The sequence below is a fragment of the Notamacropus eugenii genome, chromosome 3, assembly GCF_028372415.1.
Source record: "Notamacropus eugenii isolate mMacEug1 chromosome 3, mMacEug1.pri_v2, whole genome shotgun sequence".
Taxonomy (NCBI): domain Eukaryota; kingdom Metazoa; phylum Chordata; class Mammalia; order Diprotodontia; family Macropodidae; genus Notamacropus; species Notamacropus eugenii.
Window position 1 is genome coordinate 202,108,366 of NC_092874.1, and position 20,616 is coordinate 202,128,981.

At 38.2% G+C, this 20,616-nt stretch overlaps 1 protein-coding gene and 1 non-coding gene across 2 annotated transcripts in view; one reads left to right on the forward strand and one right to left on the reverse strand.

The window, feature by feature from the left end:
• The window catches only part of PRMT8 (protein arginine methyltransferase 8), a 170,198-nt gene that overhangs the window by 99,590 nt on the left and 49,992 nt on the right, over positions 1-20,616 (reverse strand). Inside the window, exon 2 of the mRNA XM_072650330.1 lies at positions 17,692-17,892. Within this exon, the coding sequence (XP_072506431.1) occupies positions 17,692-17,892 (201 nt within the window). The remainder of the gene's footprint in view (positions 1-17,691; positions 17,893-20,616) is intronic.
• On the forward strand, positions 13,984-14,087 carry LOC140497990 (U6 spliceosomal RNA). The gene has a single exon (XR_011964984.1). It is a non-coding gene; the product is annotated as a U6 spliceosomal RNA (small nuclear RNA).

The following is a 20,616-nucleotide window of genomic DNA, read 5'->3' on the forward strand; positions in this document are numbered from 1 at the left end:
TTTCACATCAGAACTAATGCAGCTAGGAATAGAAGGGAAGAGGTTGACTAGAGAAAGCATCTTTGGATTATTTCTGATAAGGACATGATATCCAAGATATAGACACATAGATATAGGCAACTGACAGAATTATACATATGAATAAAAGCCATTTCTAATACATAGATGGTCAAAAGGATATAAAATAATTTTCAAAAGTCGATTTGAAAACTCAACAATCATATGAAAAATGTATCAAGTCACTATTAGTAGCAGGCCTAAGGCCAGTATTCTATTAATTCAGGTTCAATGTTGAGATAAAATAAAGTACTCATAGGTCACTAAATACTTAACAAAGATTTGCAACAAGGATACAGTAATAATTAGCTTCAGTAGGGAAGTCTTTCCCCATATGGAATGGTGATTCCAGTGGTCTAGGAACATCCATTAAGTTTGAAGGGTTTACATCATGTATGAATAGGCCTTTTTATGCCCTTCGGTGATCAGGACATCAGAGCCAGAGGCCACCAGGAAAATGCCTCCAGGGAGCCTTGCCAATACCAGGCCAATCAAATCCTAACTTTACACCTTAAGGGAAAACCTAGCCTAACCCTATATTTCAGGGAAAAGGGGAGGAGGGGGAGGCTGATGGATAATGGTCCTGTCACAACTAATAATAACAGGAATATCAATCAGAATAATACTGCGTTCTTACCTCATGCCCAACAAATTGGAAAAGATGACCAAAAATTAGGATTTATATATATATATACATATATTGGAAAGGTTGTGGAAAAGTGGACGCACTAATACAAAACTGGTACAACCATTTGGGAAAGTAATTTGGAGTTATATAAAGAAAGTAACTCAAATGTCCATACTTTTTAAATCAGAGATTACACTTTGCATATATATGTGCTCTTGATATACACCAAGGAGACAAATGACAAAAAGCAAAATATTTATGGCAGCTCTTTCTGTAGTTGCAAAGCATTATAAACAAATTTGGCATCCATGAATTGGGGAAAGGCTAAGCAAGTTACATGGTATATGCATTGCTAGAGTATTACTATTCTGTACGAAACTATGAATATAATATATACAAAAATGCAAAATGAAATAAGCTGAACCAGAAAACAAAAAACACGCACAATTACTTCAACATTATAAAACAGCAAGAACAAAGCATTCAAAACTGAATGCTTCAAGATAAAAAAGAACAAATTTTAACTCCAAAGAAGAGAAATGAGGTGTTTCACCTGCTTCTTTGCAAAGTTAGAGAACTGTGGGTATAGAACACTAAGTAAAATGTCAGACTCTTTACAGCCATTGGTTAGTCTTACTGAACTGCTTTTTTTTTTTTCTTTCCTTTTTCTTCTTTGTTAGAAGGCATTGCTTTCTGGGAGGGAGATGGAACAAGAATGGGTTTGTGAAAAGATCAGAATTTTAAAAATCATGTTAAAAAAAGGCTTTGCTAAAATTTTGATAGACTACCTCCACAGCCTTTCCCTTGCCCTGTTGAAAAAAAATTTGAAGTGATCTGTTCTTGATGAAGCTACACCAGCCGTTGCAAATCACCCTTTCTCTTTAAAAATGTCCACCACCCACCTCTTTAATGATCTGCTCTAGATTTTTCCCAGGGAGCTAAGTCATGCTCAGTAGCCTATAATTAACAAACTCTATTCTCTTTCTTTTTTTGAAAACTGAGGCATCTGCCCTTCTCCCATCTTGTGGCACCTCTTCCATTTTCTATGGTTTTCTTTTTTTTTTAACTTGAAAAATTTCTAATTATTTTTCATTGGTAGTCTATTTATAACATTTTCTTCTTTTTAAATTTTGAGCTCCAAACTCTCTCTCTCTCCCTCCAACCCACTCCCCCATTCACTGAGAAGACAAGCAATATATCAATTATGTATGTGAAATCATGCAAAACGTTTTTCCATATTAGCCATAATTTTTCAAAAAGCAAGAAAAATAAAGTGAAAAAATTATACTTCGACTTGCACTAAAAGTTCATCAGTTCTCTCTGTGGTGGCATATAGCATTTTTTCAACATGAGTGCTTTGGAGTAGTCTTAGATCATTGTATTGATTAGAGTAATCAAGTCTTTCATAGTTGATCAACATACAATATTGCTGTTACTTCCCATAATGATTCCCTGGTTCTTCCCATTTCACTTGGCATCAGTTATAGGACTCGCCATTTTTTTAAACCACCTCCCTCATCATTTCTTATAGCACAATAGTATTTTATCTTAATCATATACCACAACTTGTTTAGCCATTCCCCAATTGATGAGCATCTCCTCAACTTACAATTCTTTGCCACCACAAAAAAGGTGCTATAAATATGTATGCATATTTTTCCCTTTTTCCTTCCATCTCTTTGGGATACAGATCTAGTGGTGGTATTGCTGGGTCAAAGGGTATGCACAATTTTATAGCCTTTTGGACCTAGTTCCAAATTGTTCTTCAGAAAGTTTGTGCCAGTTAATTACTCCTCAACATTTCATTACTGTACCTATTTTTCCTTTATCCTGTCCAGCATTTGTCATTTCTGATAGGTGTAAGGTATTAACTCAGAGTTGTTTTAATTTGCACTTCCCTAATCAATAGTGATTGAGAGCATTTTTATATGACTATAGATAGCTTTGATTACTTCTTCTGAAAGTTGCTTGCTTATGTCCTTTGACCATTTATCAATTAGAAAGTGGCTCTAATTTTATAAATTTGACAGTCTGTACTCAGCATATATTTGCAGAGTGAGAGCTTGATCAGAGAAACTTGTGCTAAAAATTTTTTATATTGCTTTATTTTCTATGGTTGTTGTTATGTCAGTTGTTGCTTTTTAGTCATTTCAATCATGTCTGATTCTTTGTGACCACTTTGGGGTTTTTCTTGGCAAAGATACTGTAATGGCTTGCTATTTCCTTCTCCAGCTCATTTTACAGATGAGGAACTAAGGCAAGCAAGTTCAAATGACTTGCCCAGGGTGACACAGCTAATAAGTGTCTGAGGCTAAATTTGAACTCAGGAAGATGAATCTTCCTGACTTCAGGTCCAGCACTCTATGTACTACACCACCTAGGGACCCTTATTTTCTAAGGTACCTTTTAGTGAAATGTAGTTTCCCTGATCATCTCTTTTAATTAGGTATATTTTGTTTTTGCTTTGTCTGATGTCATGATTGCTACCCCTGCCTTTTTCAGTTTGACTGAAGCATAATAAATTCTGCTCCAGCCTTCTATTTTAACTCTGTGTATGTCTTTCTATTTCTAGTGGATTCTGCTTTCTAATCTATTCTGCTATCAATTTCTCTTTTACAAGTGCGCTCATCCCATTCACATTCGCACTTCTGATAACTAACTGTATATTTCCCTCCATTCTATTTTCTTCTATTTATTTTCTCTCTCCCTTTCCCTCTTTCCTGTCTCTCCTTTAAATTCATTTTGCTTCTGACCTCTGCCTCCCTTAATCCACCCTTCCTTTATTATCCTACCGCACTCTATGTGTCTTTTTCCCTTCTTATTTCCCTATTACGTAAGTTACATTTCTATACACAACTAAATGTGTATATATATCCTTCTCTCTTTGAACCAATTCTGATGAGAGTGAGGTTCAAGCATTGGCTGTCACCCCAACCCCTGAATTTTCCCCGTCATTGTAAAAGCTTTTCCTAATGTAACTCTTTTTTGTGAGAAAATTTGCCTCATTCTACCTCTCCCTTCCCCTTCCTTCCAGTGCATCTCTCTTTCTCACGCCTTCATTGTTATTCCAACATAACTGATTCACATTCTGTCTATGTAAATAAACTCCTTTTAATTCCTTAATGATAGCAAAGTTCTTAGGAGTTATGTGTATTGTCTTCCCATAGCTTAACTTTATTGAGTCCCTCACTCTTACTCTTTCGTATTTACTTTTTAATGTTTCTCTTGATTCTTGTGTTTGAATGTCACATTTTCTATTCAGCTCTGGTTTTTTCATCAGGAATGCTTGGAAGTCTTCTATTTTATTAAATATCCATTTCCCCCCACCCTGGAAGGATTAAACTCATTTTTGTTGAGTAGGTTATTCTTAGTTGTAATCCTAGCTCCTTTGCCTTCCAGAATATCATTTTCCATACCCTCCACTCTTTAATTATAGAAGACCCTAATTCTTGTGTAAAACTGACTGTGGCTCCGTCATATTTCAATTGTTTCTTTCAGGCTGCTTGAAGTACTTTCTTTTTGACCTAGGAGCTCTGGAATTTGACTCCTGGGAGTTTTCATTTTGGGATCTCTTTTGGGAGGTGATCAATGGATTCTTTTGCTTTTTATTTTACCCTCTAGATCTAAGATATTGGGATTGTTTCCCCTGATAATTTCTTGAAACATAATATGTAGGATCTTTTTTTATTCTTAGCTTTCAGGTAGTTAAATAATCTTTAAATTATTTCTCTTTGACCTAATCTTCAGGTCCATTGTTTTTTTCCTATGAACTATTTCAAATTTTCTTCCATTTTTCATTTTTTTGACTTTGTTTTATTGTTTCTTGATGTCTCAGAGTCATTGACTTCCAGTTGTACAGTTCTAATTTTTAGGAAACTATTTTCTTCAGTGAGATTTTTGAACCTCTTTTTCCATTTGTCCAGTTCTGCATTTTAAGGAATTCTTTTCTTCAGTGAATTTTTGTCCCACTTTAGGTTAATTCTATGTGTTTTTTAAGGTGTTATTTTCTTCAGTACTTTTATGTCTCTTTTACCAAGCTGTTAATTCTCTTTCTTGTGTCACTCTCATTTCTTTTCCCAATTTTACTCTCCTGCTCTTATCTCTTTCTTCAATGCTTCCAGAAATTCTTGTTGAAGTTATATCCAATTAGCATTTTTCCTTGAGTCTTTCCTTGTAGCTGATTTCACAGTGTTGTCTTCTGAGTTTATTCTTGGTCTTCTCTGCCACCACAGTAACTTTTTGCGATCAAATTCTTTTTGCTGTTATTGTTCTTAGGTCATTTTTCCAGCCTATCTCTTTTTGAAACTGTGAGAGGTGAGGTCACTATTCTCCTCATCTGTGTTCTAGTCTTTACCCAGGAAGGACCCCTGTTCTTTTGCAGCTGCACACACTAGCACTCCTCTTTGCCTTGGAACTATGACCAGGGCCCCTGTTCCCTTATGACAGATGAGTAGTGCCCCTCTCTGCCCTGGAATTGTAGCCCAGAGCTCTGTATGGTCAATACAATTGCCAATCAGCACCAGTTGTATCTAGTGCCAACAAAGGGTCCCTTGTAATCTCTTTCTGACCCATTGCCCAGCCTCATTACCATTTCTGCACTGGGAGTTCCCAAAGATGCTGCTGCTGCTGCTGTTTGCTGTCGTAAGCTCTGAACAGACCTCCATACCTGTGTCATAGATCTCTCCTACTGACTTCCTAAATTTTCTTAGGGCAGAAAAATTCTTACCCTGACTTTTTGTTTGCTCTGCTGCTCCAAAATTTGATTTGAGGCATTATTTTAAAGTTGTTTGGAAGAGAATGTTGGAAGAGTTCATCTGGGTGGCTGTCCTTAATCTGCTATCTTGGCTCCACCATCCTCCATGATCTTTCAAGTTTTTGGTTAAGCAATCACACGTGCTAGTGACCAAAGATTTAGTTCATCTGGGCCAGGTGACTTGAATTCATCAAAGATAGTTAGGTTCTCTCTTTATTGACTCCCTACTTAATTTGAGTAGCAATTTCCTATGAGTTAGTTTGTTCTGTCATAACAGAACAAAAGTGTCATTCTCCTTGGCAGAGAAGTGTTCACATTCAGTTGGTTTCAGTCATGTCTCACTCTTTGTGATCCCATTTGAAGTTTTCTTGACAAAGATACTGGAGTGGTTTTCCATTTCCTTCTCTACCTCATTTTACAGATGAGGAGACTGAGGCAAACAGGGTTAAGTTACTTGCACAAGGTCACACAGCTAGTAAGTATCTGAGACCAACTTTGAACTCAGGAAGATGAATCTTCCTAACTTCAGGCCCAACACTCTATCCAAAATTGGCAGACAAAACAGAAGCAAAATAAGAACTGAGAAGCCCTTTATTCTCTCTGTTGTCAATGATCACAATTCCATCCACACCAAGCAAAAGTACCATCCCTTCTTTGATCCTCCTTTCTCTCCCAGAATACCTTTGAGAACCTTCTTTTTACTTGGTTTTTGCTTTCCTCGCCAGTCTCAGCTCATTCTGAGATTTAGCTCCCTGGACACTATTTTTTTATGGAAACATACCATATTTATCCTCTCTCATCTGGTCTCATTTCCATTTTCTGTAAATTTCTTTTTAAAAATCTAAGTTGATCATTAAGTATCCTACGCATTCATGCATCAGTATCTCCAGACATATCTCATTGTCTGAGATCTCACTTCTTTGCTGGACAGTTACTAGAGGGACACACATTCTTCCTATAGGTTTAAGGATAACAGCATTTAAGGTATACCACTCAGAACCAGGGAAGAGACCACAAGGGAAACAACGAGCTGTCACATAAGCATCTAAATGTTATGCATATAATGGTTCCCAAGGAAACACTAGAGAAAATGAGGTTAGGGTAGGGGTAAGCATTGGTCCATTCTGGGTTTAGAAGTACCAGGGTTTGAAAAAAAGCTAAACATGGCTGAAAACATTGTTCATTACTACCCTAACAGATCACAGGGTTATGAGCCACAGAGAGTGTTAGTTCTATAAATTTAAGAAAGAAGAAGATAGCCCTTGGTGCTTTGGTTGCACTGAGAATTTTGGGCAAAATATAAGAATTAGAAATAGTTGTTTCAACAAACATTATTTAGAGAAAATTTTGCCATCTGGATCTGGTTATGTTCCCCAATAAAGACATTATACTATTAAAGAAAAGTTAAGCTGATATCCAACTCAGAAATAGATGTACCACTCCATGGAACATGAATGCATTTTAAGGAAATTTTAATGGAAATGTGTTGTAGGAGGCTCTGTCTTAATTAGGTTGGCTAAACGTTTTTCTGAACTTAGTCAATGCTAATATAAACACATCACCAAAAGCTGACAATCAACGGGGAGAAAAATATTGGCTTCAGCATACACCTTGCATATGCAGTTTGCACATCTTAGATTTATTTTTTGAATGTTACTCACAGACCTTTACCTCTCTACAGCTTCTGTTCCACCTATGTCTGACAGCCTAGTAAAATGCAAAGAACATTGACCCGCGAGTTAGAAGACCTGGGATCTTGTCTTGGTTCTGACACTTGCCAACTGTGTGATCTTGAACAAATCTCACCTGAAAAAATAAGGCTCTTGAACAAGATGGACTTTAAAGTATCTTTGGGATTTGACATCTATGACCCTGAATAAGGGAAGTATGTGTGCTGTGTTTTGCCTGTGCAGGTTATGTGTTCTCACATGGTTCTCTCTAGACATGACTTAGAGGGACAAAGGCACCAATATCTCTAGAGTCCTCTCACCCTTTAAAAGAGATTTATTTTGGCCATGAGGGGAGAAAGATTTCGAGACCAGAGGTTGACCAATCCTCAGAGAGAGGAGATGCTGGGCTAGAATTGTATATATTGCCTGTCTGCCCCCCAATATTGTTAGTCTATGGAATATAATTTTTGGATTCAAACTGAGCTATTAAACATTGTCTTTTAATGAGAAAAGAGTCCCCCAAGCCATATATCCAAAGTTCATCTCTCTTCCCATCAAATGCCAGTTCCACAATGAACACATATAGCAGACTGAAAATAAACCCATTCTTCCAATAGCGAACAGAAATCAGAGAAATATCTATGAGAATATATATCAGATAATACATTGAGTGAATGAACTCTCCTACTGGAGAAGAAAGAAAACAGCTTCAGCAAGAGAGAAGTTCCTAAATTTCCTCCAAGAGGACATTCCCCCAAATTTCAAGTGTAGTAAGCTAAAGTTAGGGATGTGGCTGAGGTGCGACTTCTCCAGGTTAGTGTCTTCAAAAGTCTTTCCTTTCAGAGACCTCTCCCTGAAAAGAACCTGAAACCACGTCTTCTCTTTCAATTCTGGAGGCCAGAAGCCCAGTATCTCTCTTTTCCTAAGCTCTCACAAACTCTGCCCTTCATGAAGGCATGGGGCCTTGAATAATCAGTTTCTAAGAAATTGATTATTTAATCTACAAATTAGCAAATCTAGCAATTATTTAATCTAGAAAAAAAAAGTCCCCTGCAAATATGCTCTGAGACACATGTTGTTATACCTGGGAAGCTTTCTAATAGGGGCAAGACCCCTTTGTGCCCAGTCTTCTCAGTCTTCCATGGTTTAAACTTTAAATTCGATAAGCATATTATGCTAATGGTTATTAATTTTTAGGCTGTAAGTTCCTTGAGGACAGGGACTCTTTTTTTTAAATTTTTGTTATAACCCATCCCCAGTGCATAGCATAGCACCTGATAAATAGTAGATGTTTAATAAAGGTTTCTTGATTGTCTGACCATTAAAGTATTATGCTGTCTGTGAGTTTACATTCCATTGCAACAATACAACAGGTAAACAGAAAAGCAAATATGTGCCCAGTATGTGGTGTAGATAATAAATGCTATTTAAAGAGAAATTCATAGGGGAGCACCTTGGAACATGAGCTGATCTTAGAATCAAGGAGACATGGTTTCAATCTCCTTCTGATAAATTCTGGCTATGTGTCCCTGGACACACAATAGTCTTAACTTCTCAGTGCTGCATCCCCCCCCCCCCCCAAGGAATTCTCTAAAACTATAAGATTACTGTTTGTTTGTCTTATTTTTTGAGCCTGGTTCTCCCTATGTCTTTAAGGCTAGAAGTGCAGGGATGCCCCCTGACACCATCCCACTACTGGTTGTCATGGAAATTTTGACCTACTCTGTTTCTAGTTTGTCCTCTCTGAGGCGGCCGGCAGGTTCACCATGTTGGTGCAAGATTAGTGTGGACACTGGATTGCAACTCAGAACTCCATGACTCAAGTGACCCACAAGCCTTAACCTCCCCAGCAGCAGAAGACTACAGGCATGCTCCATCATACTCAGCTCTAAAACTATAAACTGGTGAGTAGCTACTGATCTACGTGGGTAAAGAGAGTTCCTTTATCAAGAGTTTGCCATTCTAACAAAATCACAGGCTGGGACAAAGGAAGAATTTAGGGTTAGAGGGAAAGATAATTTCCTCTTGGCAGGGTCAGGAAAGACTTTGCAGCTGGACTTCAAAGGATAGAGAAGGATTAATGTTTATTGAATGAACGAATGACATCCCTCTCCCTCTTTTCCAGGCTAAAAATCTTGAATTCTTTGGAAACAATCTATTTATGGCATAATCTTCAATAACCACCCTAGTAGACCTTCTCAGGACATATTTCAGCTTACCAGTGTCTATTCTAACATATCAACTGGAGGTCTTAAGTACTTGTATGTCTCGTTCCTAGATTGGCACACTACTGTTTGTTCAGAGCCCTGCCTGGAGGTTTCTTACATTAATTACTCAACCATTTGCTGAAACCCACAACTATATGTCTTTTCAGCCCTGAGAGGCAAGTTGAGATACTATTCAGCGTAGCCTTGAGGACTGGGGCTTCTGGGAATTGGTGAGGTCTTTCCTGTTGATACCATGGGGAAGGTTAAGGGATAGAATAGAAGCAAAATTCTACAACCAGGTTGGAACAGCTCCAATCAACCAAATGGGGCAAAGCTCCAAGATGACAGGTTAGCAAAATTTCACAGGATCATAGGTTCAGAGCCAGAAGCAGTGGGTATGCTGAAACTGGTCGTTAAATACCAGTGTCATCATTTACACTACAGAAATCGGAACACACTGCAAATCAGGAGTTGAGTTATTATTTGTTAATAGTCTAGATTCAAGGAAGTGATGGATAAAATGTTTATAATGCAAAACAAACTTAAAAATCTGGAAAGCCAGTTGTTATTTACCAGCGGACCCTTGACTAGTAGAAACTTTAGATGGTCAACTAGTGTAACCTGCTGATTTTATAGGTGAGCAAACTGAGGCCCAGTGGGGTTAAGTGACTTCCTCAAGATCACCTAGACCTTGAGATGGAATTCTAACAAAGCCACCTGTAGCCCCAATATTCTAACTTCCTTATGGGCCTCACTGAAGAGGCATGCCCACAATCTAGCTTTAGCCATATGACAGACCCCCAAGTGCAGTCATAGGCCCCACTGAACAGCAGGTCCACTGCCCCTACCTCACCACTGCCCCCCACCCCGACACAATAACCTAACTTCCTCATATATGCCTCACTGCTCACTAGAACAACAGGTGTGTCCATGAACTCATATTTTGCACAGAACAGCAGGCATGTCCATGCAATGCCTCTAGCTGCCACTGCCCCCAGACTCATTCCTCATATTTATCACAGAAATTGCAGATGTGTTCATGACATCAGGTCTCAGTCACAATATTCAGCCAATCAGAAAGCAGCACCACCAGGATACCCAAGTAGGATGTGGACGCAAAAACAATAGAAGGGACTTTCCCTAAGCAGGTACCTACACAGTAATAGAAAAGAACTGACCTAGAGTAAACTTATGGCACAGAAAGGCTTATGATAATATCATTATCATATATACAAGCCCTGCCATGGGTTTTTCTGTATGCATTGTGGGTAATCACATGTGCACTTCCACTGAGGCTGGAAACCCTCCCCCTATAACCTAATCCCTTAACAAATTGCTCCCCCTTATCTAACTTCTTAACAAATCCCTCCTGCTTTTTAATATTCATAATTTCTGTTGTATAATCAACATCATTACACTATAAAATTGCCTGTCTTGTCTTACCAAGTTGCTGGTTCCTTTTGGACCCCAGTCTGTTGGAGACATCTTTCCAATACATACCGTTATTGGATTAGAGGTAGTCTCAGTCTGAATTCATTTGAGCTGATGCCCAAAACAAGCCATGAAACCACAACACTTGGGGATGACCCCATGATAGAACTAGAATATGAACTCAGCTCTCATAATAAAGTTTAGCATTCTTTCCACTGCCTCCTCTAAGGACTCAGACAATATTAACCAGACAGCCTCAGCATTCCACCCAGCCCCAAAACACACACAGATACACACACTTTGAGAATGTGTAAAAAAATACAAACTTATCTCATAGTCTTAATGCCCAACCTCGCTTTGCAATAGGCCTACCATCTTAATAGAAGATCTAATCCCTCAAGACTCCTGGGATTCTGAGAACAATTTTCCAGTCATTTGAGTATGAAGCTGAAAGACCTTGGAGTTGAGAGAACTGCATCTGAATTCCGGCTGTCACCTACTAGCTGTGTGTTCCTGGTCAAATAATTTTTCTCCTTTGAGTTTCAGTTTCCTCATTTGTGAAATGGGTTTGGGGCAGGTGAAGAGAGAGATGGAGGGGATAGGGGGGACTTCCACTGTGACCGTCTCACAAGGTAATGATGAGGAACGGACTTTCTAAATCCTATGGCTCCAACCGAGTTAGTTTTTTTGGTTTTGGGGGACTTTGTTGTTTTTTTATGGATGAACATCTGCTCATTCCTCAATGCCTTAAAGATTTCTCATTCTCATTTCATATTCTCCATGTAGGTCCTATATGTCCCTGTGCAAAGAGAATTTCCAGAGAACAAACTACCAACTGCCAGGATCTTACTGGTCATTGATTCCTATCAATTACAATTTCATTGAATCATCCATGGAAGATATGTCCAAAATAGTCCCAAGAAGTTTCAAGCAAAACAATGATACTTTTAATTGAAAACATTTGCTTTAGCCCAGCCTGAGGACTTCCTCTGTCTCCTAGTTTTCCAATCTATTCATCACATAAACCAGGCATTGACTGATTGCTGGAAAATGAGGCTCCAAAGAAATCTTTTCAAAGAGACCAACCACCACATTTTCAAAAGAAAGGGCTTCAGACCATCTCCTAATTATTTATCATGAGCCTACTACTTTAGGGAGAAAGATTGCTAAAGGCATTGCATAACATTCTCCAAGACCAGTCAATATCCCAGTTTCCAATATCTTTTCATGCTTGATGAACCACAAACTCAAATTCCTTTCAACATCCACAACATCCTTCACATCTAATTCTTTCTCTCTACTTACACAGTTACCTCCCTTTATTCAGGTTCTTATCACCTCTCACCCAGATTATGACAATGACTTCCTAAGTGGTCTCTCTGTCCCAAGTCTCTCCTCAGTCCAATCTATCCCCCACTCAGCTTGTAAAGTTATTTTCCTTAAGTGCACATTGGAGCTTATCACTTCTCCATTTCACAAACTCTTGTGGTTCCCTATTTCTTCTAGGATATCTGTGAACGACTCTGTTTAACTTCTAAAACCTTTCAGTCTGTCCCCAACCTGCCTTTCCAATTCTGTTACTTATTACTCTCCCTCTTAGACTCTGTGTTCCAGCCAAAATGACCTTCTGCTCTTCCAAACATGAGGAACTCCATCTCCTTTCTCTGAGGCTTTGCACTGGCTGTCCCTCATGCCTGGAATGCACTCTCTCCTCACTTCTGCCTCCTAGAATCCCTCTCTTATTTCATGATGCAGCTCAAAAACTACCCTCTCATAGGTTAATGGACCAGACTGTTCCCCGGGGGTGCTGGAATAATCCATGGGGACAGTAGTAGATTTGGGTACAATTAGGGTGCATCAAATAAAAATAAGGGGGTGATGGAAGCATAAGGAGAGAAGAAAATTTTGAAAAATCATTTGCACATGTTTCATCTGTTATGTAACAGAATTAAAGTCATAGTGATTACATTTTTTTCCAAGTAAACACATAAAATGTAAATCATAAGGATTATAGCAAGTTATAATTGGTTATAATATAACTGATCAGTTGTCAAGTACTCCAACAGATCTTAACAAGCAAGTGTTGGCAGGCGAGCATGTCACACATTGTCAGGAAATCCAGTATGCACTGATAGGAATATGTGCATGTAATGACTTGTTTACAATATGATACTATATGGTTACATGATGCAATATTGTGTCATCAAAATGTCAATGCAGGAAAAAATTCACAATTTTAAAATTATTTATTAAATTTAAGATGCTTCATTTTAAAAAATTATTTTATATCTTTTTAAATGACACAGATTTAAAAACAATTTAAAGTCAATTTCCAGAGGGAGAGCTGAGCAATTCTTTTAAGGGGGAAGTAGGCCAAATAAGTTTGGGAAGCTCTGTCTATACGAAATCAATTCTTGATCTCCCAGTTGCTAATGCCCTCCCACTCTAACTGCCCTATATTTAGTTAACTCATATTTATTTGTATTTATTCTTCAGTACATGTTCATATATGAACTTGTTGTCTCCCAGGTCCTTGACAGCAGGGATGGTTTCATTTTTTGTCATAGCACAATGCCTGGCACATAGTGGTGCTTAGGAAGTGGTTATTGATTGATTGCATCATTCTTCCTCAACCTGCTCTTTTTCCTCCCCTAAACCTTCAGTTCTTCAATCACTCTCTTTCCTTCCAGGCCATCATCACTGTTCTGACCTCATTTCCTTTCTTTCACCATCTTGGCCGTCTCAACAAAGTTATTTTTTTCTCTAACTTTAAACTCTTTTATCCTTCTGCTGCTCTCCACCTGCTAATTTCCAATCCTCAATCATCATAACTCTATTTAACCATAAATCTCCATTTCTACTTCCAAAATTCTGGATGCTGCTGGAGGTATTAATGAAACAGTGGTTACTATATACCCTAGGAACTAATGCTACCTATTCTTGACTGGGCCTTCACTGAGACACAGCTGTCTTTTTCTTTATCTCTCATTTATTCTTTTTCAAAGTGACTCTTTGAAATTTCTGCCCTCCTTACCACCTCAACTTCATTCTTATCCAATTTTCTCTCAGCAGATGACATTATTTCCTCCTTAACTGAAAAGACTGAAACCATCCTTGTGAGTTCCTCAGCTCCTATCCTCTACATCATAAAATGTCTTTACATCCTCATCTAAAATCTCTTCCTTTGCTCCGATCTCAGGGGACTTACTAACCTTGTTAAAATTAAACCCTCCATTCTTGCTTCAGCAACACACATATTAAATCTGGAATAATACAGAGAAGATTAGCATGACCCTTGAGCAAGAATGACATGCAAAATTGGTGAAGCATTCCATATTTTTCAAAATCTTGTAATATGTAATTGGGAACTATTTAAATTCTAAAATAAATTATGCCTTCCACTTGCACCACTTGATTTCATCCTGTTTCATGACCAAAGAATCCATTATTTAGTGGCCAATCTGCTAGAGAACAGCAAACTCATCCTGTCACTAGGACTGTATAAGAAAACCTAAATGGATGAAAAATATCCATTATCCCGACTATTTATTCCATGCAGTTGGCTAGTCAATCTGTTGAGTTAGTACTTCAGTACATATATTTTAGGCAGGCACTATAGATGGACAGTGAGTTAAGCTCTGAACTGAATAGGAAGAAGAGAGTGGGTTGAATTATATTTGGGAAATTATACAGTACTTTTAATGATTCCAAGCTGCTCCCTGGCACAAAAGCCTATATTTTTAACACAATCTCCTTGAGATGTTCTATGGTTGTGAATTGTGAAACACCACAATCTCCAAAGAGTAAAAGTACTGAGTGACCCAATGGACAATGTGGAGATGCACACTGGGGGCAGTTAGGTTTCAGCATATTTTCAATGACTAATCTACATTAAAGAATGGACCTATAGTATATAATTGAGGAAATGTATGATTGAGAAATGGGGTGAAATGGTCATGTGGCAAGACAGGAAGAAAGAATAATATAGTCCTCCTGTATGCAATCCCTATGTAGTGTACTTTGTATAGAAACACCACATGTGGTGCTATAGTATTTTGAAAACCTTAAAACATAAATACAAATTATTATTATTATATACACTACCTACTTTGTTTTTGCAAAATACATGTATAACCCAGGTTTCCACCTAAATCTGGGGCATTTGGTTTGCTATTACTTAGACTTAACTCAGGACCACTGGAGAGAATGCTGACCCTGTGTGACTTGGGAAGGATGGACTTGGAAGGATGGAGCTGGTGGGACAGAGAGACATTCTTTTTATTCTTTCTTTGAGAGGACACACATGGTCCCAGACTCTCTTTGGGACCAGTTCCAGACACATGAAGAGATGGAGACAGACTTTGGAAGCTGCAAACAGGAACTGGCTGTGCTGAAGAGTCATGCCTCCCATTTCTGACTTACTTCTCCAGAGACTTTGAAGAATTTCCCCTTCAGTGAGATTGAGGCCTCTTTCTTGGTTAAGCTGAGAACTCCTTTAACTCTCATGTAAAGAGTTCACTCACTCTGTGTATTTTCTGTTATATTCTAACCCACATAAACAAATTTCTGTTTGTTGTTTTGATTAGAGCAATATTTTTCCTCACTATTTTGTAAAATTGCTGTCTAGGGTGTGTACCTAAGAACCATACTGATGCACTGGCTTGATTTGCCATGTCTACAAATTTTACTCAGAGTGGATTATAGAAAGACAGTGGGTTGTTTGGTTTTTTGTTTTAATTTTGGAGAGCAGGGCAAAAATCACCAACCCTTGCAGAATTCTTTATTCAAGTCAAGCCTTATGATTTGCATGGGGCATGGTGGACAATATTATGTGTTTTTTCTCCATAACTTCTCCCAGTTTCTTTTTAGTTTTGCTGGGCAAAGTCCCTTGCAAATAATTTACCATACTAGGGAAAATGGGAATTTAAAGGAATTTTCTGACTATATCTCAAAGAGACTGAGACGGCAACAGAGTACACAAAATATTAAAAGGACAGACTTGGAAATTTCTAAGCCTTTCACAATGCTAGATAGATGGGTGAGCCTGACTGATTTTACATCACAAATGAAGAATAATAGTCACTGCACTCTACACTAAAGAGCTGCCAAATCCTGGTGATAGGGAAGAAACTGTACTGCAAGAGATGACTACATGAAGGCAACAAAGGGCATTGAAGAAACACCCAAGACAAAGCAATGTGGCAAAGAGACAAGAGCAGCTTCATGGGAACAGCCCCTCATTTGATGGCATTACTAGAAGACATTGATAGTCTTGTAAATACTGAAAGATTAGGATGTTCTTGACCCTATGTGTGTGCCCCTTCACAAAGTTAGACTGTCAAGTTTCCTTTCAGCTCCAAGTCTACAACTCCATGATCCTAAATATTACCTATCAGCCTAAATGTTGCACTTAGTAGCCACTAAATAGAAGAAGATCCAGAAGACAGCCTTTAGAATGTGGATCTTTGTTCTGAAGAAAGTTTTCAGAATGTTGGGTCAATCTTCTTTAAAAGATTTGGTGCACTGGAAAAAATGTTTGGTTTGGCATCTGATAATGAGGGCTTGAATCCCTTCTTTGCCCTTTACTGCTCATGTATCCTTGGGCAAATTGCTTAACCTCTCTAGGCCTTCATCTTTCAATGACAGGATCAGGCCAGATGACCTCTAAAATACCTTCTAGCTCTAAATCTGGAATTTTATGATCCTATGAAATAACACAGATAAGTATCACACAGGCTGAGAAAGTATGGAGAGGTTATGATCTACACAAATGGAGGAAAGAATCATATCAAAGAGATAATAAATCTATAGAAGTATTATGCCTTACTAAGACATAGGGGTGACTTTGGGTTCTTGAAAGCATCACCAGCAAAGTTCAAGACCTAGCAAGTCTTACTTTAGTTTGGAAAACCTGGATCCAGGTATGGCCCTCATGATGTCATCTAAGAACCAGTCTTGTTAAGTCTAGGGAGGTTCATGACCAGCTTGGATATGGTATAGATGATAAATTTTTCATACATGGAAGTTCATGAAAGTCATTTAGAAGTTGTGATTTGTGTAAGTGGAGGGACCCTACACTAGTAATATATCATAGATTCTTGAACTATCGCTGTTGTTCAATCTCATTCCCTGAATACATTTTCTAAGAAGAAAAGAGAGACTAGTCTTTTTCTGAAGGAAAAGTATCATCCTGAGAAATAGAGGGTATATACAATATCTTTGGTGAATTGCTTTCAGTCTTACAACTTTCATCTGCAAAGTACTGTGAGCCCCTGTAACAGATAGTTCTGGATTATCTCTGCATTCAGGGATAAGAAAGAGTTGTAGGAATACAAAGTTATGCAAAAATCTTTTCTCTTTGGCTTTGAATTGCATCATCAATTGTCCACATCCATGGAATACCATAAGCATACACATTCACAAACACAATTGCAAACTGACCAAATCCATTATTCCTTCCTACCCTGTCCTTTTGTACGTTCCCTGAAACTTAGCTGGTTTCCAGAACAAAAATCCAGTCATGGAAGATTGAGTGACAGAATCAGAAAACAATTTGCCTAAAATCATGGAATCTCAGGGACCTGGGGAATCACATAAACCAACCCATTCTTGAATCATAATTCTCTCTACAAAATTCCCACCAGACTGTTATTCCAAGCTTTGAATTGCCAGCCATGATGAAGCAGCCCATTCCAGTTTAGAATAGTGAGGTAAAAATGCAAAACTTACTGACGTTCATGAACTTTGGACTGGGAGTGCAGAGACCCAGTTTCTAGTGCCGGCCCCAAAGCCAGTACTCACTGTGTCCCTTTCCCCTTCTAAGCTTCAATCTCCTCATCTCTAAAATGATTTCTAAGTTCCCTAACTGGTCTAACATTCTATGATTTCATTCACTGCAAGTCACTGAAGACTCTCCGTATTTGGACTAGGCAAGGATGATTTTACCTCATGAATCCCAAAGTGAGCATAGGAATCAAAGTAGTAGTCCCTTGAGGTCATCTCTTCTGGATTCAGCAGTTTAGACATCTTTCCTCGTCCAGGGCAGCTGGGCTGGGTGGATACATGGTGGACACACTGTGCAGGCTTGGGCACCACAACAGGCTGAGGGGGTTGGGAGGGTGCACTGTTGACCTGGAAGCAAAGGGCCTGGTGTTAAACAGAAGCAAAAGATGAGGTTGAAGAAAACAAGTCCAACCCTCAAGCTCTTCCTTCCCCCTGTCCCCCAGTCCTTTTCTCTGAGCTTTCTCCTAGCCCCTGTTTTGAACACCCACCTATTATTTTCTAAAGGATATAAGGGTCATTCACAACGGAAGAGATGTTTTAAAAGATTACAATGCTCCCTCCTCCTCCATCTCCTCCCCTGTATTGATAATTCATTTTTGCTTATCGTTAATGTAATTTTGCTTCTTAATGGGAAGATCTTTCCCATGCATTAAAAGGCCCACTTGACCTGCTTAAGTCACATGGAAGCCTGAGTCACATGAATCAAGTCACATGGAACAGGAAGGGTCAAACAGGAAGAGGTGGAGCTAGAGCAGAGCTGAGAGGAAGTTAGAGAGCAATCAGAGCTGGGAAAGTCTGCAACTAGCATGAGAAGGAGAGCTTGTTAGTGATTTTCTTTAAGGGAGCTGGTTTGTGGGAAGGCTTGGGGATGGTGGTGCCCCCTGCATTATTATTGTGTATGGATTTCTTTGTTACTGTAATGGATTTGGCTTTTTGGTGTTGGGATTTGGCTTTCTGGTGCTTAAATAAGTGTTTCAGTTCTATCTTCCACGTGAAGAGTCTCTTGTATTTCATCATTCAGAATTACCGTGGCATAATCATGGCTGCCATAGGCGCTGTGAATATTGTGTTGGTACTCCATCCTCCCAAAACCTTGATCATTTAAACCACAAGTGAGGAACCTGAGGCCTCAAGTGGCACTCTAGGTCCTCAGGTGTGGCCCTTTGACTGAATCCAAATTTCACTGAACAAATCTCCTTAATAAAAGGGTTTGTTCTGTAAAACTCGGACTCAGTCAAAAGACTGTACCCCACTCCTGATTTAAATTGTCTCTCTCACCTCACTCATGCTCCTGTAACCCTGCCTTTTGCAGGGACCCTAATTGGACTGAACAGTGAAGAAATGATGAATTCCTACCTAGATAACGGACCTCATTTCCCCTTCCTCAAAATATACCCTAACTATTCATCTCTACCACTAAAAGTTACTCTAGCTTCCCTAGTGATGACATAAATAGTTCAGTATTTACCTAGAAATTCATGTAATGTTTTCATTCAATTCAACTTTTGTTAATTACTCACTCTATGCAAGGGACTATGCTAGATATTGAGAACAGAGATGAAAAATAAGACCTGGTATGCTTTCAAGAAACTTATAGTCTATTAGGAAGGATACAACATGCCCACAAATAAGTATAATATAAAGGAGAGAGTGACAAAGGATAGATCCAGACAAAATAAGTCAATAAAATCTGTTTTGACTTGTGAGTCCTTAGAGATCAGAGGCTCTATCTGAGTAATCACCTTTGTATATGTAGCATATTTGTGAATGCAGCATAATAGTGTGTAGAGTTAGGAGCTTAAAGAAGGTTTTTAGGTAATGATGATGATAAAAGTGAAGATGAAGGTGATACTAATGCTGATGTTAATGATTATAATGGGAACTGGAATGGGGATATGATCATGATGAAGGGGATGATGGCAGTGAATGAGGGATGTGATCATGACCAGTGGAGATGGTTATGGTTATAAGGATATGGTAATGCTGATAATGACCAAAGAATGGTGATGCTGTATTGGTGATGGTAGTCACGAGTGGGGTGATAGTGAGGGTGAGGGAGATGGTTTTTTGTGATGAGGGCGATAAAATCCCTCTTCTTTATTTTACCTCAGTCTACTCTGTTGAAATTTAGAGGTGAGAAAAGACCTAGACAAATTATATTCCATTTGCTCCTTTGAAGGTCATATAAATGACATGAAATGTCTGTTAAGTGATTGTTCTAGGTAACATCAGGGCATTTTTTTCACCATATGCATTTTATTTAAAGTTTTGTACACTGAAAGGGAGTGCTTTTCCATTTGAGCCATTTTTTAATCAAAACAAAATATAACCTAAGTAATACAAAGTATTAAAATACAGAATAAGATGCAAAAATAGACATCCGTATCTAGTTAGAAATGTAATTATAATGTTATATTTTTAATTCAGAGTTATGTTTAGAAAATCACACAAACATAGATCACTGATTTTACTGAAATGAATAAATTTGTAGCAGTCTTGTTACAAAAAATTACCAAAGAATGCACAAAATTAATGTTTATTCCACTTCTATATCATATTCCCACATCCTTAACCAATGTTATATGATCAAAAATAAAACAAACAAAACCCAAATCAAAAATGAAATCAGAATCACTAATGTTATCAAGTAGAAAAACAAATAAATTAAATGTAACAATCATCAGCCTAGGTTAGCCTATAGAACTCCTGGATAGTAGGCCCATTGATTGTCATTATTCTGTTTTGTGAAGGCCCAAGGAGGTAAAAGTATAGAAGCTAAAAGGCTGAATCTAAGATAAAGGACCTGGTTCTCTATTTTAAAAAGATTCAAACAGTCCCACATTTTTAAATTTGTCTTCTTTCTTTGCAAAGTGATTGTCTGAATAGTATAGTATTGAAAGCACTGTTCATGGAGTCTGATGACATAGATTCAAACCGTAACCCTGATAATTCTTAGCTTTGTGACTCTGAGAAAGTCACATAACTTCTTCATTGTTCAGTTCCTCATATGTGAAATGGAGATGCTACTATTTGCATTGGGAGGCAATGTGTTTGGTATAGCAGAAGCAGCGATGGACTTAAAATGCA